This window comes from Balaenoptera physalus, assembly GCF_965194825.1.
Source record: "Balaenoptera physalus genome assembly, chromosome: 7".
NCBI classification, from domain to species: Eukaryota; Metazoa; Chordata; class Mammalia; order Artiodactyla; family Balaenopteridae; genus Balaenoptera; species Balaenoptera physalus.
Window position 1 is genome coordinate 17,743,278 of NC_138886.1, and position 27,750 is coordinate 17,771,027.

A 27,750-nucleotide genomic window follows, 5' to 3' on the forward strand; every position below is an offset into this window, starting at 1 on the left:
CCGCAGATCATTGATTTTGAAGGGCTGTTGGATCTCCATCGCCAGAAAATTTATGCAGAATTATATATTATTGCATTTTTCTTCTGGGGGAAAAGATGCATGGCATCAGCAAATTTTCTAAATGTTTTTGACCCAAACGTTGTAGAACACTAAGATAAGAGGACCAGTTAGTTGCGGTGTCCACTGCAGAAGTCCATACATGGCATGTCTGGGAGGGTGGGGACTCAATTCAAATAATTTTAGTAAATATTTATTAAGGGTCTCCCATGGGCTAGGCACTGTTCTGGGCTTTCGGAATACATCAGGGAGCAAAACAGGGCTATATTTCAACCAACTGGGGACTTAATTTCTACTGGAGTGTATGTGGGAGACATAAAGTAAACAATAAAAATAGTGAAAAGTATAGGATATTAAAAGGCAAAGGGGAGGGGAAGTACAGCAGAATAAGAGGTCAGGAGTGTGTAGTGGAGTGTGGAGACTCGGATCTCAGAATGTCACAAAGTCAATCAGGATCACTTAGGTTGAGAAGGGGGGAAGTGTTATTTAAAAAATGCAGATTCCTGGCTTCCTCCTACTGATTCTGTTCCTCTAGAGGAGTGAGGCTGAGAATTTTTATTTTCACAGGCTTCCCAGGTGATTCTGATGCACACTGAGCTTGAGAACCACTACTCAAAACCATGGTTCATACGTCTTTCTCATTCTGATATTCCTTCAGGGAATTCCTTGCTTAGGGATTAAGAAAGTCAAGTACTTATAATCTGGCGTAAATCTCTGCTATTGTGGGCCACTTCCTCTCCATCGGTGCATTATGAGAAGGAGGTGAACTGGCCAGGAACCAGGCTGTCAGGCAGTTCTTGGCAAGAGGGAAGATCAAAGAAAAGAGGGGGATATAATCCACATATTACTCAACACGCTCATGGTCAATTACAAAAGAGGAACTTAATGCTTGGCTTGTCTGCTTGCAAAACTGGAAAACATAGCTATTTCATGAGACCAGAAAACTACCAGATTCAGTAAGATATGCAAGACAAACAGACTTAGCAAATGCAAGCATTTTTGCGTGTCAGAGTGTAGAGCTTTTTTTTTTCCCCCATGGGACATTGAATTCAGTTAGCAAATGTAATAAAAAAGAGAATCACAGAATGTCTTTTCCTGGTACTTTTAAGAACAACCACTTACTGAGCACTTCAATTGTGCCAGGAGCTCAGCTCAAACACTTTATGTACTTGGTTCACTGAACTCTCTGATCAACCCCACACGATGGGCACTATTATTATCTTTCTTTTCCCTTTGGGAAAAATTGAGGCACAGAGGAGTTAGATCACTTGTCCCAAGATCCTATAAATAAGAACTGGTGGAGCCAGGGTGTGACCTGAGCAGTTCTGCTTTTCCTCATTTTGCTGTAGTCTCTCTCTTAGCTACTTCCCTTCAACTTTTTAATAAAGTGTTAAAAAATGGAAGTCTAATGTCTACTAAAGACACTATCATTGCCTAATATTACCTTCTCCTGCCACTGTGTCTTCATTTCTTTTACTCAGTGGCCAAAATATTTGAAAGAATAGACTACTTCTGCTGTCTACACTGATTCACCCCCATTCATTCCAGGGCTGGCTCCCTCCACGCAGTGGAAATACAGTAGCTTCTCCTCATTTGTAACCCGTGCAGACACCACATTGGCCATGAATGACTTTGCCTTTCTTTTGATAGGCACCTTTTGATTTCCATCTCAGTTCTTGTAGTCTGGAAACCAGTGAGACATCCTTGATAACTCTTTGTCCTTCCTACCGTGCTCACTCCCCACCACCCCAAACTATAGCTCATTAACAAACCCTGTAGACTTTTCTTCTTACGAATTTCTCAAATATGTCCACGTTTACCCATGTTGGTCCAAGTCTTGGCTGAACTGTTGCAGTAGCTTCCTAACTGGCTAACAATGACCCTCACCTCCTCTCACTCATTTTCTTCCTGGTGACCAGAGTGATATTTTCAAAGTTAAAACTTGCTCACATCACTTTTCCAATGAAAACCCTTAATTGGCCTCCAGCTGCTCTCGGGATCCAGACCAAGGTGCTTACCGTGGCCTACAAGGGACTGCCTTTCTAACTTCTTAAAACTCCTGATCTTCCACTTTTCTGGAACTGTGCTTTGTGATGCCAAAGAGCCTTGGTACATGCTGTTCCCTCTACTTGGAACTTGTTTTACCCTCCCCCTCCTTTCTTCTTTCCACTGACTTGACTGCTATTCATCCACCAGATTGCTGAGGCTTCTAGATTTGATAAGATCCCCCTGTTTGTTTATTTGTTTACTTTCTTGAGGCTTTTTATCTCTCTTTCATAGCAGTTATCGTAATTTCTAATTATACTTTTGTGTATGTTTTCTAATCGTTTGATTAATGTCTGTATCTCCTCCTCCTCCACATTTTATTATTTTGTTTTATCATGACAACATTGCCAATGCAGAGGGAAGAGCAGATAAACTCAGGAATGAAGGCATCTAGTCCAACCCTGGTCTACTTCTTGATTCCTTTCTGCCACACCTCACAAATGTTACAGAGCCTGTGTTTGAACATTCGCAGTAACAGCTTGCTCAGTGACCCCTAAGCATCCTGTTTCCCTCACTTCTGGAATATCCATTCTGATATTGAGTCAAAATATTTTCCTGTACATTAAGAGGTAAACTCCATAAGACCAGGGTCTGGACAAACTTTTGTTCAGCATTGCACCAATAGCTTCTACTATAGTGTCTGACTCATAGTAGAAGTTCAGTAAGTATATTTTTAATGAGAATAACTGAATGAACGTGTGAAAAATGAATGACCAACTTGCATCGGCATGCTTGCATGGTGCTTTCACATACACTAACTCCCTTAATTCTTTCAATAGTCCTATGAAGGTAGCAGTGTTTATTTTCACTTTACAGATTAGGAAACTGAGGCTCACAAAGAGTGGGTACCACCCTCTGAAGCCACACAGGGCTACCAAATGTCAGAGCTGGGGCTGGAATCCCTTTTCCAGCTGTCCCACAAGCACTCATCCATCATACAACCATCATTTATCTGGGTGGGTGTCATGCAAAGCAGCCAGGGTAGTGCTGGGTTTCCAGGAACAGAGCAAGCTGCAGGCCCCATCCCTGTTGGAGCTTATCCCTGTTCACAGGGGGCTCTTCTTGGGTCATTAGGCAACTTCAGTCAGCAGTGACGCTAAGGGCGCAGAGAGAATTCACCAACAATTCAACTCTCTCTGACTATTTCTCTCTAATCTTAGGAGGAAAAAAAAAAGTCATTCCAGATGTGCCTCCCAATTCACCAGGCAGATGCAGTTGAAAGCAGCATGAGTTTGTACCATTACACAGTCGATAAATCTGTGCAGAGCCTTCTCTGGTCAACATAGTTATGTCATTCCTTGAGTTTCTGAGCAGAAGGGTCCCAGACCATAAATTTAAGTCCCGAGAAGAGGAGAAACCCTCAAGTAATTAGCTTCTTCTTGAACTACATGTTTCTTTTCTTTTTTAGATTCATCTCCAAATTTTCCCACTTGGGGGAGCATTGTCATATTCCTGGATTTTCTGCTACCTAACTCCAAACCAATTTAGTTTAGAAAAGTATAGCATGTACAAAGCTAAAGCGACTAGTATAATGAACCTCCATGTACGTATCATCTTCTAGTTTCAGTAATAATCAACTTACTGCAAGCCTGCATCACCGGCTCTGTCACCTCAAACACTATATAATTTGATATGTAAATGTTAAAGTTCGTATTTCTAAAATATAAGGACTCAAAAAATATCAATATCATTGCCTTGCTTTCCAAACTAACAATTCCTCTACACCATCAAATATCTAGTCATTGTTCATGTTTACTAGATTGTCTTATTTTATTTTATTTTTTTAAAATTTTATTTATTTATTTATTTATTTATTTATTTATTTATGGCTGGCTGTGTTGGGTCTTCGTTTCTGTGCGAGGGCTTTCTCTAGTTGCGGCAAGTGGGGGCCACTTTTCATCGCGGTGCGCGGGCCTCTCACTATCGCGGCCTCTCTTGTTGCGGAGCACAGGCTCCAGACGCGCAGACTCAGCAATTGTGGCTCACGGGCCTAGTTGCTCCGCGGCATGCGGGATCTTCCCAGACCAGAGCTCGAACCCGTGTGCCCTGCATTGGCAGGCAGATTCTCAACCACTGCGCCACCAGGGAAGCCCTGTCTTACATTTTTGGTACCAGTTTGTTCAGATTGGGATCTAAATAAGATTCAAACATTATGATTGGCTGATAATTAAGTCTCCTTTAATCTATAGGTTTCTTCCTCCAACTCTTTTTATTCCTTGTGATATTTTATCAAGAAAACTGGGTATAGTTCCCAGGGGATTTTGCTCATTGCAGCCCCATGGTATTATTTAGCATGTTCCTCTACCCCTGTACTTCTTGTAAGTTGGTAGTTAGGTCTAGAGGCTCGACCAGGCTTGATTTTTTGGCAGTCCACCACCGCCAGTATTGATAGACTTGTAGATCAAAGTGATCTAAAAGAACAGTTTTGTCTTTGATGCCGGTCAAATCTGTCATCAAGTCCTGGCTGTTCCCTTTCTCCTGTGTAACTTTTGGCAAGGGATTCTGAGCCTTAGTTCCCTCAGATGTGATGTGGGGTTAATAATAATAATAATACCTAACTTCTGAGGTTATTGTATGAAATGAGATGGGCATCTAACATGCTTAGCCTGGTGCCTGGTACGTAGCAAGTGCTGAGTATAGACAAGCTCTTACTTGTTTTACTTCTCCCTTCCTGTTCTTCCCCTTGTCCCTCCTCCTTCGTCTCTCCCACGTTTCATTATTATATTTTATGATCAAAACAGCGTGTATGAGAGAGAAAGAGAAGACAGACTCAGAATGGAAGAGATTCTCCAGGCATCTAGTCCAGCCCTAGTCTGTTGCTTGATTCTTTTCACCCATACCCTGCAGGAGCCTGTGTTGGATACTCCCGGGAACAGCTTGCTCAGTGATCCCTAAGCAGCCTGTTTTCTCACTAGAATATCTTTCTTTATATTGAGTCAAATTATTTTCCTGTACATGCCCTGTCTTTGTTGTTTCCAGTTCCATCCATCAACACTGTACTGAGATGGACTTACCTATTGACTTACCAGACAGAACATATGTTTTGGAGTCAGAGAGATGAGGATTCAAATACCAGCTTTGCTACAAAATTTCTTTGTGCCTTTGGGCACAGTACTTAAGTTTTTAAGCTTCTTTTTTTCTCATGAGTAAAATGGGATTAATAATGTCTACCTTAGAGAATTGTTTTGCAGATTAACTGAAATAATCCATGTAAGGTGTTTAGCAGCAATGTTTGGCTTATAGAAGCAGCTCAATAAAAGTTTGTCCTCTCTCCTAAGTTCTAAGTGACAACCTTTTAGATGTTTGATGACATCTTTGGTCTCCGTTGGACTTTTCTTCTGGTAATCATCCCCCCGGTTCCTGCAATTGTTTTTCATCACGAGTCTGTTTCTTATCTCAGACTCAGTCTTATCCCAGCCATTCTGAGTATTAGCCTCTGAAAGAACTCAGTATGCCTATGTCCTTCTTGATGTACGCTTTATGAAGAAAGAAGTTAGAATACACAGAGACTGCTTTACTTGCCTGCAGAATTAGGGTATAATCCAAGTTTCTTGCTTCCAGACTTTTGGATCTGCCCTGGGTCACAATAGCTTCTATCTTTACTGTCATGCTCATAGTATTCAAAACAAAATTTTTGGCTCGCTAAAGGAAACGGGAGCTCAGAGGGAAAATCTCGTATCGGTGTCACAAGCCAGTAGTTATGGAACCAGCATTTAAACGTGTGTCTGTGTGGTCCCATAGCCTGTGGTCTCAACACATAACCTATAGAGACTACCTCATCATTGGTCCTTCCTCTACTTTTGGACATGGACAAGCTATTCCATCATCAAGTAGCTTTTCTTGGAATCTAGAGTCACCTCCTGTCACTATCTTTTTCCTCACCTTTCCTTGATGATAAAACATCTCGCTCCATTCTTACCTCTTGGTCACTTCTCAGCCCTTTAGAAGCTGGCTTTGGTTACACCATCTGCTTCAAGAACCATGAAGTTCTTGTCTTAAAACTCAACAAGGACCTGTTTACTCAAGCCAACACCCTCTTCTCAACCCTTTTTTAGAAGCATCAATCCATTTTTTTTTTTTTTTTTAATGAAACTCTCTAGGAGTTAAGCCAGCATTTATTTATTTATTTATTTATTTATTTATTTATTTATTTATTTATTTATTTATTTATTTATTTATTTATTTATGGCTGTGCTGGGTCGGGTCTTCGTTTCTGTGCGAGGGCTTTCTCTAGTTGCAGCAAGCGGGGCCACTCTTCATCGCGGTGTGAGGGCCTTTCACCGTCGTGGCCTCCCTTGTTGCGAGACACAGCCTCCAGACGCGCAGGCTCAGTAGTTGTGGCTCACGGGCCCAGTTGCTCCGCGGCATGTGGGATCCTCCCAGACCAGGGCGCGAACCCGCATCCCCTGCATTGGCAGACAGACTCTCAACCACTGCGCCACCAGGGAAGCCCAATCCATTCTTAAAAGAGCTTGGGCTTGGCTCCTTCGACTTTAGTTTGCCCAACCTGAATCCTTTCCAGAAATTACTGCTTCCCTTCAAAAACTCAGAGGGAATGCCAGGAAGTGGAAGCATGGTAGCTGCTTGGGGGTGGGGGATCATACGTTAGTGAGACTCTGTCCATCCATCCATGGTGCTTCTCCCATAGTTGTTTCTTGAATGTGTGGATCCCATTTTGAATGGAATGGGAGAAAATAGGAATTTAGATATATGTCTAAGGTAGGTATATTGGTATAGCTCTATACTTATATATAGATAGATAGATAGCTTTATTTACTAATTTTTTTTCTTTCCAGGGAGTTACATTAGTTACATTCAAAGTAAACAGACTTATTAGTGAGATTTTGAAATTTTAGGTGCTTTAGTGAGTTGTTATTGAAAGGGCCCAAGTTTTGGAGTCAGTCAGATGTAGATTTGAATTCCAAATCTGCTTACCTGTTGGATGTTACCTGCTTACCTGTAGTGAACAGGTGACTTAGCCTACCTGAACTTCATTTTCTTATCTGTCAGATGGGGATGGTAAGAAGACTCGCTGCCTAGGCTGCTTCTGGGTATTATATCAGATGACAGATGTAAAGAAGGGCAGTATAAGAATCAGATAGACCTAGGCTTACATTCTTACTTTACCAGATATTCTGGAGCTACAAGTTAAATACTCAGAATCTCAGTGAGGATGGTAACAGTATTTAACTCACAGAGTTGTTGTTAGGTTGCATAAGATTATATATGCAGAGCACTTATCAATGCCTAGAATGATTAGAAACTCAATCAATATTAGTTGCAGCTTCTTTCCTCTACCTTTGTCTTCTTCATCTTTCTCCTCTTTCTCTTTCTTTTCCCCCTTCTCTCTTCTGCTTCTGCTATTGCTTCTGATTAAAGCATCCAGCACAGAGTAGGTGTACAATAATTGTAATTGCCTTACCTTCAGGCATCAGCCGATTAAAAAACTGAAAGGGTAGTCAGTTCACAGAGACTAGGAAAGGCATGCTTCCCCAAAGCAAAGGTAATCTTACCGTCCCTGATAGTTGGTTCTAATGACATATTTTTCCCCATTGTAAAAATGTTAAAAAGAATAAAAATAATTCTGAGCATAGATGTGCCTAGAATCACTGTTGCCTGTAAGTAATTGTAAATAACTTTACTACGTTCATAATAAACAATAATAATTCATAATAACTATCTTGCTTCCATTTAGAGAATATCCAAGTTTAAAAGCTTCGTCAGTACTCTTTAATTATCAAATATATGTATATGTGTGAACACATATGTGGTTCTGGCATTATTTTAGGCACTTTATAAATTATTCTTATGCTGTTCTTTATTGAGGTAGGTATTAATACATCCTCATTTTACACATGTGGGAATGAAGCATAGAGAATTGAAGTCACTTCTATCAAGTTTGCTCTTTGATGACACTAAGACTTGAACCCAGGGGTTTGGTTCCAAGGATCGTATTCTTAACCTCCATGCTCTGCCATCCCTCCAGCATATGTAACGTCCTTTGCTAGATTAAGGGATCAAGACTTCTCAGAGTCCAACTTATCAGCATGGAAATATGGCTACAATGAACCTGGTAAAAATCTCCCTTTCCATAATTTTTTAGCAAAATTTTCAAGGCACCTTCTCAAAGGCAAAGATAAACTCAGTATGGGTCTAGACAGCATGTCCCCTCCTCTCCTCCGACCTTTCTTTCCCTGCCCCTACCCACAGGCCCAACCATGGAAGCCCCACCAGCTGGAGAGACTACCTCCTTCAGATGCCTCCTAAGGGAAAATGGGTGTACTGGAAAAATGAGGTCACCAGTGGCCACAGAAGGGAAATTTTGCAGTCCTTTACTCAGGAACTCACCACTAGCTTAAGCTAGCATTTAGCAACATAAACTCCACAATCTTGGACAGATCCTCCACTTGAAACCTTCCCACCTGCCCGTCATCTCCAGATGTTCTCACCACAGGGGAGAGGAGTTACTATCTGTCAAAGGACAGCAGGCCTTAGAAGACAGGTCTTGTCTATTGGGTGGGGCTGGGATCCTTGGCTAAAGGCTTCCCTTGGGAAAAGTGTGTGAGTTCCATCCAAGTTTCCCCCTCCAGGACTGAGCGGGCCAGGAGCAATGACTTGTAGGAGACAGGCTGAGAGGAGGAGCCATCCTCTGAAGAACTTGGATTTGTACAGGACTGAGAAGCCCTTGGCAGTTCAAGGTCACAGGGCAAGATGCCTTGGGAAGATGACTCACGATTAGATGTATGAGGCTACTGATATGGCTGTGTCTTCTCCCTGGAGTTATAACTGATGTTTCCTATTGCTCATTCATCACTTTCACAATTGCTATCAGCTCAGTGACAGGCAGGACAAATGGTCTGGAGACAGTTTGGAACAATGTAAACACAATCTATTGCCCTGATGACTGAGCAGGTCTACTAGGATAACATAGATTAGACATCCAAAGAGCTCTCAGTCTTCTAATCCTCAGAATTTACCACTCATTCATGCAACACTTACTCATACAACAGACATTTATGGAGTACCTTCTTTGGGTCAGGCCTTGTGCAGGAGCTTCTGATAAAATAAGGCAAAGAACTCAAAGTTCAGTAGAGAAGACAGATATGCAAATAAATAGTTCTATAAAATATTGCGGTTCACTAACAGATGTGTTGTCCAAGGTGCAGTGGAGGCCTTCAGTTCTGTTGGAAAATCAGAAAAGAGTTTCCAGAGAAGATTGCAGTTGTAGTGGGTCTTAAATAATGAGTATGGTTTGATCAAAGGTAGAATGGAGTAAAGGCATTATAGGCTGAGGGAAACCATGTGCAAAGACACAGTGGCATCAAAGTGTGTCGCCTATCTGGTCCATGGCAGGTGGTTTAATGTAGATGGTATGTAGGACCAAGGAAGACTATAGTCATGGGAGATGAGCTAGGGAGATTGTGTGGCATCACTGTGTGAAGGGCCCTGTGTGCCAGGCTAGGAAACAGAATCTTTATACTTGTCTCAGTCATAGCTCTTTTACTGGTAAAAAGAGAAACCCACTGAAACAGTCTAAGCAAAAAATGGAGAAATTATTATAATGATACAGTGATCTCTCATGTAACTCAAGGACAGAGAGCACAGCTGAGCTACCAGCATCCAGGAAGCCACTGTCAGCAGTAATCCTGGAGCCTGACATTCTGTTTCCCTCTGCAATTGATTGGTCTCTCTCTCTCTCTCCCTCTCTCTCCCTCTCTCTCACTCTCTCTCACTCTCTCTCTCTCTCTCTCTCTTTCTCTTTCCTTCCTCCCCCGCCTCCCACCTTTTCTGCTTTCCATCCATGTGGCTCAACATGACAAGCCCAGCCTAGCCAAGTCTAGCCTTGCATCTCATACCAGTTCAAGCACTCAGAGAGACCAATGAACATTTGAATCTAAATTCCCAGGGAAAACATGTGATTGTTCCAATTTGGGCCAGTTTTGGTCCCACTACTCTTGGCCAAAGCAACAGGGTTATTTTTATTTAGTTCAAATATGCACACCAAACCATCCCTTGTATCTTATAACCTGAAGGGTATCTATTAAAAATCCTGTCAGTTTTTATTCTCAAACTGAAGTACCCTGACTCAGGGGGGTACACTATGATATGCCAGGATATATCTAAAGCCACAGGATAAAGAGATCAGAGATTCTTGAACTTAATAATACCTAAGAATCACTTGGGAGTGTATTCAATCATGGGTTCTGTAGCACCTCTCCCAAGATTCCGATTCAGTGGGTCTGAGTTTGGCCTGGGAATCTGAATTTCTAATAAGTGTTTCAGGCCATTAATGAGGCAAGAGGGCCAGGAATCATACTATGAGAAACACCTTGGGAAAAACTCCATTGTTTTAATATTAAAAGCAATCAAAGTCTATTGCAGAGTGTCATTTGCATAAATATTTAAGAAAGAGTCTTCAAAGTAATTTTGCACTTGTTCCTTCTGATCTTTGGGATGCTTTGTACAAAAAGCTCAAAAGCCCTTCCATATTTTACTGGAGGGTGTGGAAGGTTTCTGGGTCAAGAACTTTGGCTCTTAGATCTCCTGGGCTGGTCTCAGGAGTAAAGTGAGCATCCGGTAGGAGCATGGCAGAGGTTAAGAGCCCAGGATTATCCTGAGGCCCCAGGCAAAGGAGAACTCTTCCAAGCTAAGGCCAACAGGAGGCAAAGGGACAGAGATGTGACAGGATTAGGGTTCTTAACATTAATTAACTTATGACAGACCAATTGATTAATCAATTACTGGGCCCCTACTCTGTCAGGCACGAGGGATTAAATGGTAAACAAAGTAGACAGGGCTTCAACCTCAATTTGTACAGTCTAAGAGGAGAGACAGACAAGCAATGACACAGACAATAAAATACAACACAGGAAAATAAGTTTTGTGATAGGGGAAGGTGGGAAGAGATGTGTTACAAAGGAAGGGGTCTATCCCAGGGACCAGGGACTGCAAGAGGTGGTCTCCAAGCTGAGAGCTGATGGGCTGGTCAGTGGGGGAAATTATTGGATGGGGGAAGAGTGTTCCAAGGAGAGAAAATAGCATGTAAGAGGTGAGAGGTGAGAAAGCATAGCTGGAAAATAGGGTATAAAAAGCATGGTGGCAGGAGGTGATGTGTTTGAATCTGAGTCACCCTAGGTTGGTGACATTGTGCAAGTCACCTGATCACACGAGGCCAATTAATTAATTAATTTGGCTGCACTGGGTCTTAGTTTCGGCCTGTGGGATCTTCATTGCGGTGTGCGGGGATCTTTAGTTGCGATATGCATGCGGGATCTAGTTCCCCGACCAGGGATCGAACCCAGGCCCCCTGCATTGGGAGCACGGAGTCTTAAACATTGGACCACCAGGGAAGTCCCCAAATCTTTTTAAAGTTTCAACTTTTTCGAAGATTGCATGGAGACAATGCAACCTAATATACGGGCATATTATGAGGATTAAATAATCTCACAGTGGTAAAACATTTAGGCTTTGGAATTTGACACATTTAAGTTTGAATTTTGCTCTGCCAAATATTGGCTATGTGACACAGGCAAGGAACCCAGACTCCCTGGGGCCTCAGTCTCATCTTCTGTGTAATGGGAGTGATAGAGGTACCCGAATCATGGCATTGCTGTGCAAATGAAATGCCTCCTCATGTCAAACACTGAGCACTGTGTGTGACATACAGGTTTGCTCAAAAATGCTCCCTGTTATTTTTAATGCTTTAAAACCCAGCACTTCATCCTCTACGTGAGATGGATGGGAGCTAAAATATGGAGTGAACTGACAAGAAAAATAGCTCCTTGCCTGAGGATCATATAACTGTATCATCCTGTCTCTGTACATCTTGGGAAACAGACAGCTGACAGAGCCCTGTGTAGGAACGTCTCAGTGGGTTGTGTATTTATTTCTCTAATATTTTTTCATTAGCAGAGGTAAGTGTGGCAAGAAGGGGTTTGGCTGCCCCTAAACGTCTTCCCCCTGTCGCCCACATTAACAAGCTGTTTTGTCAGGCTCTCATCATTCAGGCGAGAATGGCTTGAAAAGCAAACTTTATCCTGACAGGGGAAATTAGGTGTCGTTCCTGTGATTTATAGAGCCCTAGACTGAGCTGCACAATTTCTCATAAGGAAATGGGTCCTTGCCTATTAGTATTCCTTTACTGTGTGGCCTTGTGAGTGGGGGGGATCTAACTCAGAGGCTGAAACTGAGGGGTAGGGTAAGGGAGGTCAGGGGGCAAAGCTTGGGATTCAGAGTTAGAGGCCCTCTGCTCTGCTGCATTCAATCTGGGGGACCTGGGCTGGTATCTCTTCTCTGACCCTACATTTGCTCATCTGTTCGGATTACTGGGAACAGTAAGAGCTGCCATATCCACAGGTTGCTAGGAGTCTTACAGGAGCTAAGAGACAGACATCCCAGCACCAGACCTAGAGTAAAGAAATGCGTAATGGGTGTCTCTCCTCTTCATCTCACTCCCCGCTTTGCTCACAAACCATCAATGGCGTGCTCATCGTCTGTGGGGCCTCTTCTACAGAGATGTTAACTGGCAGGAGTTTTTTTTTTTTTTTTAACCTCTTTATTGGAGTATAATAGCTTTACAAGGGTGTGTTAGTTTCTGCTTTATAACAAAGTGAATCAGCTCTACATATACATATATCCCCATATCTCCTCCCTCTTGTGTCTCCCTCCCACCCTCCCTATCCCACCCCTCTAGGTGGTCACAAAGCATGGAGCTGATCTCCCTGTGCTATGCGGCTGCTTCCCACTAGCTATCTATTTTACATTTGGTAGTGTATATATATCCATGCCACTCTCTCACTTCGTCCCAGCTTACCCTTCCCCCTCCCCATGTCCTCAAGTCCATTCTCTATGTCTGCGTCTTTATTCCTGTCCTGCCCCTAGGTTCTTCAGAACCATTTTTTTTTTTTAGATTCCATATATATGTGTTAGTATACGGTATTTGTTTTTCTCTTTCTGGCTTACTTCACTCTGTATGACAGACTCTATGTCCGTCCACCTCACTACAAATAACTCAATTTTGTTTCTTTTTATGGCTGAGTAATATTACATTGTATATATGTGCCACATCTTCTTTATCCATTCATCTGTCGATGGACACTTAGGTTGCTTCCGTATCCTGGCTATTGTAAATAGAGCTGCAATGAACATTGTGGTACATGACTCTTTTTGAATTATGGTTTTCTCAGGGTATATGCCCAGGAGTGGGATTGCTGGGTGGTATGGTAGTTCTATTTTTAGTTTTTTAAGGAACCTCCATACTGTTCTCCATAGTGGCTGTATCAATTTACATTCCCACCAACAGTGCAAGAGGGTTCCCTTTTCTCTACACCTTCTCCAGCATTTATTGTTTATAGATTTTTTGATGATGGCCATTCTGACCTGTGTGAGGTGATACCTCATTGTAGTTTTGATTTGCATTTCTCTAATGATTAGTGATGCTGAGCATCCTTTCATGTGTTTATTGGCAATCTGTATATCTTCTTTGGAGAAATGTCTATTTAGGTCTTCTGCCCATTTTTGGATTGGGTTGTTTGGTTTTTTGATATTGAGCTGCATGAGCTGCTTGTAAATTTTGGAGATTAATCCTTTGTCAGTTGCTTCATATGCAAATATTTTCTCCCATTCTGATGGTTGTCTTTTTGTCTTGTTTATGGTTTCCTTTGCTGTGCAAAAGCTTTTAAGTTTCATTAGGTCCCATTTGTTTATATTTGTTTTTATTTCCATTTCTCTAGAAGGTGGGTCAAAAAGGATCTTGCTGTGATTTATGTCATAGAGTGTTCTGGCAGGAGTTTTAAAAATAGGCTTTATTTTTAAGAGAAGTTTTAGGTTCCCAGCAACATCCCAGTGTAAAGTGCAAAGAGTCCCCATACACTCCCCGCCCCACCCCCCCCAGAGTCCTCCCCATCATCATCCTCCCACACCACAGTAATGCATTTGTTACAGTCAATGAACTGACACTGACACATCATTATCACCCAAAGTCCAAAGTTTACATGAAAGTTCACTCTTGGTGTGCACTCTGTGAGTTTTGACAAATGTATAATGATGTGTATCTACCGTGATAGTATCATACAGAATAGATTAACTGCCCTAAAATCCTCTGCACTCCCCCTATTCATCCTTCCCTTCCCCCAACCCCTGCCAACCACGGATCCTTTTACTGTCCCCATGGTTTTGCCTACTGGCATGAATTTTTAAGGATCCCAGGCAGTATATCTGGGATGAGAAGTTTTAAAGGGGGTGGGAAAATTGTGGACAGCTTTGAGAAAAAGCAAATTCCAGAACACAAATCAGAAAATGATTAGAACCAGCAATGCTGTGGAATGTATGTCCAAGTTGAAGAAAATACAGGTGATAATAAGGCCCAGAGAGGGTAAATGACTTACAGAGGTCACACAGCAAGTTAGGCAGAAAATGTTAGAGTTCCCTGGGATTCTTGTGTCTGAGCTCTGTAGCCTCTTCCTGTGAGACTTTATTCACTCCTGAGGCTTCTATTACATTGAACTATATAACATTGCTCACGTTTGACTTAAATGTAAATGGCAGTTACCTATAGCATTTTCATTGGCCCATTCCCATAGGTACAGTGAAAAATCTCAATATATGCTAAAGGTGGGGGGAATCAGGGACATAAATAACATTTTTTTAAAAAATGGATTGTGTGTTTGGAGGCTTTGCATTTCAGAGCACAGACTCTAGAACCAGACTCCCTGGGTTGAAATCCTGGCTGTGCCACTCACTAGCCCTAGGATCTTGGGCATAAATGTAAAATGGAACATAATAATCATGCCTACCTCACAGGTTGTTGGGAGAATTAAATGAGTTAATATGTCTAAAGTACTTAGGGTTGTTGTGAGAAGGAATACATATAAAGTGTTTAGAACAGTGCTTGGCTTGTAGTAAGCACTCAATAAGTGTTAAGTGCTGTTACTAATATCCTCTAGTTAGTGAGAATATTGTTCATGATGGTAGGATCAAATGACCTGAGTTCAAATCCTTGTTCTACCACTTTTTAGCTGGGTGACTTTGAATAGGTTGTTTCACCCTTCAGACCTCAGTTTCTTCACCTGTGACATGGGGATGGTAATAGCAGAATCTGCTTCATAAGGCTATTGACAGGATTGAATGAGATAATGTGTATTAAAATGCTTATGACATTCTCAGTAAATGTTGCTATTATGTTTGTTTCCTATCTAAAAGCATAACAAATTAGTGGCTTGAAGCCAGTTCCAAAGGTAAGCAGCCTTGTATAGTGAATGTTAATTGATATGAAAAACTTAGTTTATTCTCTGCCAGATTCTTGTGGTGTAAACTTGGACAGGTCGCTTTTCCTTTTGAGCCCCTTAGTCTGTGCAAAGTTGTGAAGGCCAGTTTCACCTTTCAGGACTCTTTCCGGTCTGAAATGCCAGGGATCTGGGGCAATGAGTAGGTGTGTATGCACCTCAGAGCCCTCTAACTCCTGGGATAAGTATGTAATTTAAGGTGTCTACTTCCCTTTGATCAGCTGCTCCCTAGTTGCTACCTCTTCTAAGTAATCTTTCAGGATTATTCAGAAGTGAATTACCTGCTGTTCCAGTTATTCATTCCTATGCAATCCCCAAAATTGGTGGCTTAAAACAATGATCATTTTATTATTGTCTTTAATGATCTGGGGGTTGACTGGGCTGAGCTGGGCACTTCTGACCTGGTTCCCTCATGTGGCTGCAGTCAGCAGGTGTCTATGGCTCACCCGTCTGGCAGATGACCTTGGCTGTTGGCTGGGTCCTCAGCTAGGTCTGTTGCCTGGAATACCTACATGTGGCCTTTCCATGTGGTCTGGGCTTCCTCACAGCATGGTGGCTGGGCTCTAAGAGTGAGCATTCCAAGAGACATGATGTGGAAGCTGCCAGTTTCTTAAGGCCTGAGCCCAGAAATTGAAGCAGCCGTACTTATTTTGGTCAAGCAATTGTAGAGCCCAGACTCAAGGGGAGAGAACCTGGATCCCGCCTCATGGTGAGGGAAATGTCAAAGATATTTAGGGTCATGTTTTAAAGTCACCACACCTGCCTTCCTGCTCTGTTTGGGAATAAGAAGTCTTAAGTCAACTAACATTACCCACTTCTCTTCCCAAATGTTCTCACACATGCCGCTTAAGTATGCGGTCATTGATTTGTAACGAGATGACCGGTTAATCTCCTCACTGTCAGGACACACCAGCATTACTTATTTTTTTCCCAAAGAATGGGGGCTCCAGCCCCTGGTCTCCAACTCCTATAACTACCAGGGCAAGGAGTGATTGGCATCTCCTATAGCCACTCTAGGGGGTGTGCTGATGACTGAATGGCAGGTGGCTCAGGTAGGTCCTATCCGAGAGGTCCAGGCCAGGCTATAGACCACTATTTCTGCCTCTGCACAAGCACTGCTATGATGTCCTCTTCAACCCTTCTATGTTCATCAATCCTAGTCCCTCCTGACCAATCAAATGTGGTCAGCATGGGCTCAGGAATTAGTCTTCCTACAAAACTAGAATGTCACCCACTTCCCTTCCTCCCATCTCTCTCTAGGAACATAGGAGCATGTTATTTTAGACCCAAGTGCTTCCTGGGCAAAGAACTACCAACCTACTCTCCTCCAAGCAGTAATCCCAAATGCCTCCAAAAGGGATTCTACTTCCGTACACCACCCTGACCCCTTCTCAGCGACATCAAGGAATTTAGTCTTTTTAAGGTGACCAATTGCACTTATGTCATCTCTTTTGCTGGAAAAAAAACCCCAGCAAGTATGCAAGTTTATTCTTTGGGCGAGCATCCTATTACATATATCTATGGCATTTAACACATATTTTGGGGACCCTACAATGTGTTGACTCTTTTGATTGGAGCTGGGGAGAGAGAGATGAATCAAGTATATTACCTTGGCCTGGAGGAGTTCCCAGTCTGATAAGCAAGAAGTACACATAAACAAGCAAATTGCAAGGGACTGTGACATGTGCAAAAATTGAACGAGAGGAGAGAGACAGAACCTCTCAAGTGACAGGGTCCTGGTGGACAAAAAGTTTCCTGGATTTCAGCAAGGAAACATAAGTGGGGAAAGGGCATTTTAGACAAAGGCACAGCATGAGCAAAGGCTTGGTATGAAGCAGTGCACTCCTATAAGATGGTATGTGCTACAGCACAGAGTAGGAACAGTAAGGAGAAGATGGGAGAAAAGCCACAGGCTGAACAACAGAGGACTTTGAAATCAGATTAAGAAGTAGAGGCTTCAACCAGAAGGTGGTGGAGTATTTGAAGGGGTGCAAGCAAGGGGGTGAAATAGGCAGTGACGTTTTAGAAAGCTGGGAGAGGATGTGCTGGAAAAGACTGGAGCTGGAAGGCCAGTCCAGGGGCTATGACAATTGCCTAGAGAAGAGGCATTACTAACCTGCACCCAGGAGACAGCCATGGGGCCGGGGGAGAGAAGTTGGTTTGAAAGCTGTTATGAGGTAGAGGGAGGAGCCCAGGGTAACCCTCAGTTTCTGTCTGGAGGCACCAAATTGATGGGAGTGCCCTTCACTGACGTGGGAGATACAAGTAATCTTGAGGAAGGAGAGCATCACACACACACATTTTCCTGGCTTTATGATATCATTTATAAACTTGGTTCATTTCATTCAGCATTCCATGTGAATTTTTAATTCAATTTAACAAATATTGGCTGACTTATGTTATCTGCTAGATACTACGTTAGGTACTGAAAGGAAGCCTGGTGGTAAAAAGGTAATCTGTTTCTTTCTCCAGAGGGCCTTTCGTCTCCTCAATTGGTATGGGTTGAGCACCACCTGACCAAGCTTATTAGTACTGAAGACAACAGATTCATGAAGCTTTGAGTGAGGACTTCAGGGCATCTTTTTGGTTATACAAAGCAGAACCATCTCAGTATCAAAAATAGCAGACTTGATGTCAGCCCCTGAGTATAATTTTTCAGTGTAAAAAATAGTCATTGTAAGTATAGAGTACGGAATTTAATTCGTAGGCTTAGTGGCATTCTGTATAGATGGTCCCAAGAATCTATCTTAATCAAATACGGAGTGTTAACTTGAAGTTTAAGATTCCCAAGACATTGTCAAAATTTTTAGAGCTGGAAAGTCCTCTTCCTTTGTATTCCCATAACCTCCTGCATGTTACTTCACAGCATTTGAACCATATTAATTGTAATTGTGTGCGTCTTCATCGCTAGACTGTGGATCCTTTGAAGTTAGTGACTGGGTCTAGTCCATCGTCTTTCTCAGCATCTAGATGGCATGTAGTATGGAGGAGGAAGTTCAGTTAATTAAACCCTCCAAAATAAAACCTCTGTGTCCTCATTTTACAGATGGACAAATTGAGGCTTAACTAGAGAAACAACTTATGCAAAGTTCAATTAGGGAAGTAACAGTAGAGTCAAGAATAAATCCTAGTTTATTTTGATTGCTTAACATTTTTTGTGGCTGTTTTCTCATCCTGAGGGGCTTGGTTTGCTAGCTAATTAGCCAGAAGTTGGAAGCATTCGCTAGTAGTGGAAATGCAAACCTTCATTGTCATGAAAACCAATGACCATGCAAATGTAGCCTTTAGCCCTGTATTAAGTACAGGATTTGTTTCTTAAGTGCCTTCACGTTTTCAAAAGCTAGGAGTCAACAATGCCTCTAGTGTAAGGTTTCATTTTCCTCTGAGAACACACACAGGCACACACACATGCACACAACAAACAACACATAAGCACGTGATACAAGCAGAACAGCTGAAAAGGATGTTTTGGATGAAATCTTGGCATTTATAGTTCCTGTGCGACCTGGGAAAGTCCAGCCTGCCAGAATTCAGACGAACTTCAGTTCAAATCCTACTCCGCCATGTGTCTGTGAATGGGAATAGGACACCCATCTCAAAGGGTAATTTTGAGGATTAAATGGAGGAATCGAGTCATTTCACCACAAAGTTGCTCTATCACCTTGGGCCAGCCAACTAGCATTTCTGGGCCACTGTATGTGCATCTGTAAAACAGATTCACTTAGATGATTTATGGAGTCCCTGGAAGCTGGAACATTCTATGCTGTTCCTCCCTTGGGATCTATTTGGATTCGGGATGGAGTGTTGCAAGGACTGGAGATGTAAGAAAAGAGTGAACCTGGGCTGATGCATGCTGGCTTCTGCTGCCTTGCGAGGGCTCCCTGTTTGATGTAGGCCTTTTATCAGGGTGTGTTTGAGCTCTATCCACGGTTTGCCTGGCCACTGCTGCAGTCCCCGTTCTGTTCCTCAGGGTTTGGGAAAGAGCCAGTGGATGTGGAGACTCACAGGCGATGTTTCTTCCCAAGAGCTGCTTGGATGGTGAAACTCACAAAGTCCAGAGAGATTTCCTGTTTTGTTTTTCACAAGCTCCAGTGACTATTGATTACAAAAACCACACACACACACACACACGTGCGCACACGCACACACGCAAAAACAAAACACGTACACAAAACAGGATGTTCTCTCTCCTCCCCTTGCTGGAGTCCAAGGCAATCTCTTACCATCTGTGTCACTTTCACCCATGGCCCTGGATTTCACCATTATGATAATTAAGCCCTTAGCTCTAGCTGGAGATGTTACAGAATCTTAAACCACGAGCAGTTGTATATGTTAATTTAAATCAGAGGGAACCGGCAAATGGAGGGAGAAGAAAGTCTGTCAGTCAGCATGACCTATCCCATCTGGTTTCTGCCCTCATGAGAGTGCCCCCTCTGGTGCCAGTAGGAGAACCTATGTTGTTCCTAACATAGGTTCTAACTTGTTGTAAGAACAGTGCTATTATTGTTTGCCAGACTCTGGCCCACATAATTTATATGCAAACACTGAATGGGATATATTTATACTAAAAAAAGTTGTTTATTTGGAATGTGAATTTAACTGGGCATCCTGTATTTTTATTTACTGAATCTGGCAATCCTACTTGGAGTCAACCCCACTGTCCTGAGTGGTTAAATAGAAAAGACCTATGCTTGGGAGTCACAGAGATCTGGGCTGGGATTCTGCTTCCATCATTTGCTTGCTGTGTGATCTTGGGAATATTTCTTCACTGTTCAGGTTCCTAGTTCTCACCTGTGAATGAAGATCACAGTATCTGTTTCTCAGGACTATTGTGAGAATTACACTTTAATGCCCTTAAAGTACCTTCCACTGTGTAATTAGGTGCTTCATGAACATTAGCTCTTATAATTCTTTTTTATTTCTTTGGGTCACTGTTCTTAATTCAGGAGAAATTAGATCATTTGTTCACCCCTTGGAGAGGATATGAGTAAGGACATATGGCAGGAATAATCGGAGCCTTCTCACCAGAGGCACTGAGAGGAATGTGTTGGTGGCTTACACAGTAGTGTCCTTGATACACATGTTCTCCTTCTAGATCTGTATTCTGGCTAAGGAGGCAGACCCCAGACCCACTTTACACAAGCATGCTGTAGTTGAGTCTTGTCAACAATGCAAGATGGAGGGCTTCCCTGGTGGCGCAGTGGTTAAGAATCCGCCTGCCAATGCAGGGGACACAGGTTCGAGCCCTGGTCTGGGAAGATCCCACATGCTGTAGAGCAGCTAAGCCTGTGCACCACAACTACTGAACCTGTGCTCTAGAGCCCGCGAGTCACAACTACTGAACATGTGTGCTACAACTACTGAAGCCTACGTGCCTAGAGCTCGTACTCTGCAACAAGAGAAGCCACCACAATGAGAAGCCCACGCACCGCAATGAAGAGTAGCCCCCGCTCGCCACAACTAGAGAAAGCCGGCATGCAGCAACAAAGACCCAGTGCAGCCAAAAATAAATAAATAAATAAAAAACAAAAAAGCAATGCAAGATGGAAAAAGTGTCACCTGGGTAATCAAGTGTCCTTGGTAGTAGGTTTTGTGAACCTTTAGTTTGAAAAGTACACAGAAAATAAAAAATAATAATAATAATTAAAAGAAAAAAGAAAGCAAGCAGGTAGTCTGTTACCTGGCAAAGGAGTAAGAGATCAACATTCTCTGGAATCCCCAAGTTTGAAAAAGAGCTGTCAAACATTTTGAATCCCCAGTGCCTTGAAATGTCAGTGTAAATGGAGTGACGAAAGCATAAAGCACATCTGAACCTCAGCCTCATGATCAGTTTTTCAGTGTCCGTTCATTTATTCAGTAAATATTGACTGAATAAGTGTTCTCAGTCCCATGGGAACACTCATGTGAACAAGGCATGGCCTGTGCCCTTGGTGGGATCAGAGTCTGTTGGGTGAGACAGGCAAGGGAATGTGATGGTTAGGTGTGGTCTAGTGTGTTGTGGTGTCCAGAAGAGGAGCCTGATTCCAGGCTTAAGAAAGTCAAGGTAGGGTTCCCATAGAAAAGAAGGTTTCATCTGAGACCGAAAGAGTGAAGTGGATTCCAAGGTAGGGGTGGGGTTGAGTATTCCAGTAGAGAGGACAAGATGTATTAAAAAACAAAAAAAAGAGAGAGAGAGAAAGAGACAATGAAGCACATTGCAATTAAATAGAACATCAGGGGACTTCCCTGGTGGCACAGTGGTTAAGAATCTGCCTGCCAATGCAGGGGACATGGGTTTGAGCCCTGGTCCGGGAAGATCTCATATGCCGTGGAGCAACTAAGCCCATGTGCCACAACTACTGAGCCTGCGCTCTAGAGGCCACGAGCCACAACTACTGAGCCCACGCTCCGCAACTTCTGAAGCCCACGCGCCTAGAGCCTGTGCTCCGCAATAAGAGAAGCCACCGCGATGAGAAGACCGTGCACCACAACACAGAGTAGCCCCCGCTCACCGCAACTAGAGAAAGCCCGTGCAGCAGCAATGAAGACCCAACACAGCCAAAATAATAATAATCAATCAATCAATCAATCATCATTTAGAGCAAGGGTCAGCAGACAGTGTACCTCAGAACAAGTCTAGCCTGTCAGCTGTCTTTGTAAATAAAGTTTTATTGGAACACAAGCATGCCCGTTTATTTAAAGTATAATCTGTGTCGCTTTCATGCTACAAAGGCAGAGTTAAGTTATTGTGGCAGAGACTGCCTGGCCATAAAGTCAGAAATATTTACTGTCTGGTCCTTTGCAGAAACACTTTGCTGTCTCCTGATGTAGAGCACACTTTTCATAAGCAGGAATTCACTGTTGGTGGAAATCTTAATGGTTGCATGAGGGTAGATGGTAGCATGCAAAGGAAAATCAGAGGAGTGGTGAGAGATGAGACTAAGAAGGTGGTCAGGAGCTAGAGCAAGTAGTTTAGACTTTATCCTGAGGGCTGTGGGGAGCCTCTGAAGGTTTTGAAGCAGGGTGGTGGTGAGGTGGTCAGATTTCTACAAAAAGCAGTGTGGCAAGGTGTTAAGGAGGGCAGGTTCTGGAGCCAGACTGTCTTGGATCAGATCTCAGTTCCATCACTTACTAGCTATGAACCTCAGACAAATTACTTACCTTCTGTGTGCCCCAATTTTCCGGTTTGTAGAATGGGAAATAATGATAATTTTTATTACAGCTATCGTGTGAGGTACTGAAGATGAAATAAGTTAATATATGTAGAGTGTCAGGCCCAGGGGAGGTTCTCAATGGATGCTGTTACTATCCTGTCTCAGTGATCCTTCTGGCTATTGGGTGGAGAATGGCTCAAAACAGAAGAACCCAGTGGTAGAATGCTGGGGCTTTATGCAAGAGATGGTGTCCTGTGCCCAGGAGAGCTCCTCTGAAGCTTGGGTCAATGACTGTCATGGCCACTGGGACCTTCACTCTCCATCTCTCCACCATTGTCATAATCATCTCTTTTGTCCTCCTTTATTCCAGGCCTTCAAGAGTGCACTGATGAGCTCCTACTGGTGCTCAGGGAAAGGGGATGTGATCGATGACTGGTGCAGGTGTGACCTCAGCGCCTTTGATGCCAGTGGGCTCCCCAACTGCAGCCCTCTCCCGCAGCCGGTGTACGTATGTATGGCCCCTCTTCCTCTGGCCACCCCTTTCCATGGACTCATATTCTTGTCCTGCCAGTGTAGGCCATGGCTTGCTTCTGTTCCTAAGGTGCTTCACCAGATGCCTGAAGTCTCTGGGGGCCTACCTCCTTCTTTGAGAAAGCAGGGAGCTTTGGCAGAATGGAATCGTGGCTCGGGGGTAGACACTTACACTGCAGCGTGTGCTATTTTAATAGCGCCAAGCCAGCCATCATTACTTTCTTCACTCATCCATTCGGCAGAGGTTTACTGGGCACTAACTACTGCTTTGCCAGTTCCTGTGTTGACCACTGGGACTACTGAGATAAAGAAAGTGTAGGACCTTTTCTAAGAAACTTTATATTATTCATTCATTCAACAAATAAGTTTTGAACACCTGCTATGTGTCAGACATTGGGGAATTCATTAATGAGCAAGACAGGCACAGTCTGTGCACTTAGGGAACTGACCGTTTAGTGAGGGGGACAGATGTCAAAGCAAAAACAGGAAAGGATGATACCGTGTAAACATTTAAATAATAAAAATATGAAAGAAGAACAAAGATGTGCTAATGGACAGAACAAAGAGGGGATGCTTTAGTTGGAGGAGAGGGAGATAGTCTGGGAAGCCGCTCTGAGAAGACCTGAATTAGAGTCAGAGTTTGCCAGGCAGCAAATGGCAACAGACGTGTTTCAGGAAAAAGACAGAGCCCATGGGAAAGCCCTGACTCAGGAAGCTCACCACTTGAGGAAGTAAAGGAAGGTCATCTTGACTGGGGCAGTGTGATTAAGAGGGAGAGTGGTGTGAGGAGCAGAAGAGATCTGGGCAGGAGGCAATACTGAGGATCCATTGTAAAATAGTCATTGCAGAGTTAGCGGGCATAGTGGAAAGAGAGGAGGCATCTGGGCTGGGGACAAGCAAAGTCACCATCGCGGTTCTGTCCCCAGCTTGCTGCGTGACTTTGTGCAGATCATCCCCTTTTCTGGGCTTTGCTTTCCCCTTCTATGAAATGAGGGGATTGCACCTCGTCTCTCAAAGGACCCTCCCAGTTCTCACCTTCAAACATTCCGTTATTTCTTGCTTTGTAAAAGGATTCCCCAGGATCGCTGCCCTCTGTGAGGGAGTACTGATTTAAGGATATTAAAGCGTTGACTGATATACTGGGGGATTGAAGAGAATGGCAGAGAGGTTGGCAGATGACTGTGTTTGAAGGCACTGCCAGTTTAACTGACAGCGAAGCATCACTGAGAATATAGTTTAAACAAATGGAAAGCTAATCAACTTGCTGTGAGCACATACTGTGTACTTGGATTAATTTACTGGATTCCACATTGATCCAAAAGGTGGCTCTTTCTTATCCCCATTATGAACAAGGAAACGGAGGCTGAAAGAGGTGTAATTAATTGCCTAAGTCTACACAAGGGGTATGGTGGCGGGTTGAAGCCAGACTGAATCCTGTGCTTTTAATCTTGACCTGTGCAAACTCTTGGGGCCCAGACAGTACTGGCTGGCAAACAAACAACCTTCCCTGTCACCCCCCTAGGCTGCGGCTTTCCCCAGCAGTAGAGCCCTCCAGCACCGTGGTCTCCTTGGAGTGGGTAGATGTTCAGCCAGCTATTGGGACCAAGGTCTCTGATTATATTCTGCAGCACAAGAAAGTGGATGAATACACAGATACGGAACTCTACACGGGTAAGTAGAAAGTTCAAGACTTCCTCTTTCGTTGAGATGGTGTGACAGAGGAGGGAAACTGGGATTTTCTAAATACCTTTGGAGACTTGGTGTCCTCTGAACTGGGAAGGCATTGGGAAGTTTCACTGTTTGGTGTTTGTTACCTAGTTCCCACACCTGTGTGCTTTTTGGTATGATTTTCTGCAGGGGAAGGTAGCAAATTGTGCTTGTAGGGAATTTCTGATTCTCTAAGTTGGATCCACAAAGTCATATATTAAAGTGTTAGTTAATTCAAAAAAGGATTTGACCGTTTCTACTTGGGAAGGCCTACAGGTTACATTTTTGAAGACCTTGATCTGTAAATATATTATCTCCGGGACTGAGATAAAGAAATTCAAGGAATTGCCTTTTCTAGTGAGATGTACTGAGATAGTTGTCTTTCATGCTGGGGAAGAGGATTTGGAAATTATTCAGACATGCAGGAGAAGATGCGGAAAGTGGATCTTAAGGAGTGCTTTAAGTATACTTAAAGAGTATACAGGAGGCTGTGACATCCTGGAGGTGGGTCTGCAGGGCTGGTCTGGCTTAGGGCAGGCAGGGAGCCTGGGTCTGTGGGAGCTGGCCTTGAGGCTGGGCCATGAGGGCAGGCCTGGAGTGCTGGAGTGTCAGGAGCCTGGGAGCCAGCCTGGTTCCAGGGTGGGTCAAAAGCGTGAGCTTGTGGTAGTTGGCCTAGTGCTGGGCCCAGCCGGAAACCCGGGTTCAAGGGTAGATCACCTGGGGGCCTTCGGAGCTGGCAGGTGCCAGGGTGGCTTGGAGACCTGGGTTCGTGGGAGCCCACTGGGAGCCTGGTGCCATGGAAGCTGCTGGGGCCCCTGGAGACAGCAGTTGCTGGGATGAGCCAGAGTCCTGGATTCACACAGAGGTCTTCTGGGAGCCACCTACAGCCATGGGAGCTGGCTCTGGAGTGCAAAGTGAAGTTGGTCTCACTTTTCTCTTTCCTTCCACAGGGACGGTTTCTCTCTCTGCACTGGGCTGCTCAGGCTTGGGGGAGAGGTTGTAAGAGTAATGAGAATCTATCTTTCCTAACCTCCTCGAAGCATCTTTTCTTATTTTTGTGGTTCACCCAGGTGCAATGATCCCTCACCTAGAAACCTTAGTTCTTGTGAAGTATTTCTGTGCACGGACAGCTGTTCAAATTGATTTTTCGGTTCAAATTGTCCCCACAATGCCATTACTCGGATTGGTTCAAATTGATTTTTTGATGGAGGTTGTTAGAGGTGTGATGGGGGCGTTGGGGGGTGGGGGAGAGACAAGTGCTGAAAATTCTTATGCCGCCGCGTTGCTAACATTAGTCTCTGAATGATTACCAGGCGCATTTTTATAGCTCAAGTAGTGAATCCCAGAGAGGTCTGTGACCTTCCCAAAGTTCCACAGCCAGTCTGTCCTACTCCCAGCACAGTGCTTGTATCTTTATTTATTATGAATGTTGAATTCTCTGTGTCCATTGAAACGATCATAGTTTATGTTTCTTAGTTTGTTAATACGGTAAATTATATTGATGCGTTTTCAAAGGATTAACAAAAAAAACACCTTGTATTCCTGGAATAAATTAATCCCACATGGTCATGATGCACTATCTTTTTTTATATATTGTTGGATTTATTGTGTCAAAATTTTGTTTAGATTTTTGCATCCTTATTTGTCAGGTATTTTGATCAGTAGTTTTCTGGTAATGCTTGTGTCTGTTTTGCGGTCAGGATAATTCTGGCCTCTCAAAATAAATTGCAAAATATTTTCTCCTTTTTAGTTTTCTGAAAGAGTTTGGGTAGAATTAGTAATGTATTTTAAAAAAATTGTTTGGTAGAATTCACAAGTGAAATAATCTGGGCTTGGAGCTTTTCTTGTAAGAAGGTTTTAATTACTAACTTAATTCTCTGATAGATGTAGGGCTATTCAGGTTATGAATTTCTTCTTAAGTGATTTTGGTACCTTGTGTATTTCAAAGAATTTATCCATTTCGTGTAAGTTATAAAATTTACTGGCAAAAAATTGTGATATTCTGTTATTATTTTTTTAATATTTATGGAATTTATAGTGATATCATCCTCATTCTTGATATCGGTAATTTCTGTCATCTCTCTCTTTTTTTTCTGATCAATCTGGAAAGAAGGTTGTGTAATTTATTTATCTTCTCAAAGAATCCGCTTTGATTTCACCTATTTTTGCTATTTTCCATTTCATTGATTTCTACTCTGACCTTTGTTATTTCTTTTCTTTGGCTTATTTTAGGTTTAGTTTGTTCCTCTTTTTTCTAGATTTTTAATGTGGTAGCTGAAGTTGTTGATTTGAGATTTTTCTTGTAAGACAAGTATTTTCCCTAATTACTGCTTTAGTGGCTTACCACAGATTTTTGATAAATTGTGTTTTCATTTTCATTCAGTTCAAAATATCTTTTAATTTCCCTTTTGTTTTCTTCTTTGACCCATGGATTCTTTAGATGCATGTTACTTAATTTCCAAATATTTGGGGATTTTTCAGATAACTTTCTGTCATTGAATTTTAATTTGATTCCACTATATCAGAGTATATACTTTTTATGACTTTAATCATTTTATTTTAAAAAATTTTTATTTTATATTGGAGTATAGTTGATTAACAAAGTTGTGTTAGTTTCAGGTGTACAGCAAAGTGATTCAGTTATACATATTTTCAAGTTCTTTTTCCATTTAGGTTATTACAGAATATTGAGCAGGGTTCCCTGTGCTGTACAGTAGGGCCTATTATCTATTTTAAATATAGCAGTGTGTATATGTCAATTCCAAACTCCTAATCTATCCCTCCCCCTGACCCTTCCCCCATAACCCTAAGTTTGTTCTCTAACTCTGTGAATCTGTTTCTGTTTTGTAAATAAGTTCATTTGTATAATTTTTTTTTTTTAGATTCCACATATAAGTGATATCATATGATATTTGTCTTTCTCTGTCTGACTTACTTCACTTAGTATGATAATCTCCAGGTCCATTCATGTTGCTGCAAATGCATTATTTCAT

At 42.7% G+C, this 27,750-nt stretch overlaps 1 protein-coding gene across 3 annotated transcripts in view; it reads left to right on the plus strand.

Annotated features, from left to right (window-relative positions):
• Positions 1–27,750, plus strand: part of ASTN2 (astrotactin 2) — an 897,588-nt gene that overhangs the window by 717,075 nt on the left and 152,763 nt on the right. For all 3 annotated transcript variants that reach the window (XM_082470412.1, XM_082470411.1, XM_082470413.1), the window contains 2 exons: positions 22,890–23,023; positions 24,573–24,721. In XM_082470412.1, coding sequence (XP_082326538.1) covers positions 22,890–23,023; positions 24,573–24,721 — 283 coding nt within the window. The remainder of the gene's footprint in view (positions 1–22,889; positions 23,024–24,572; positions 24,722–27,750) is intronic.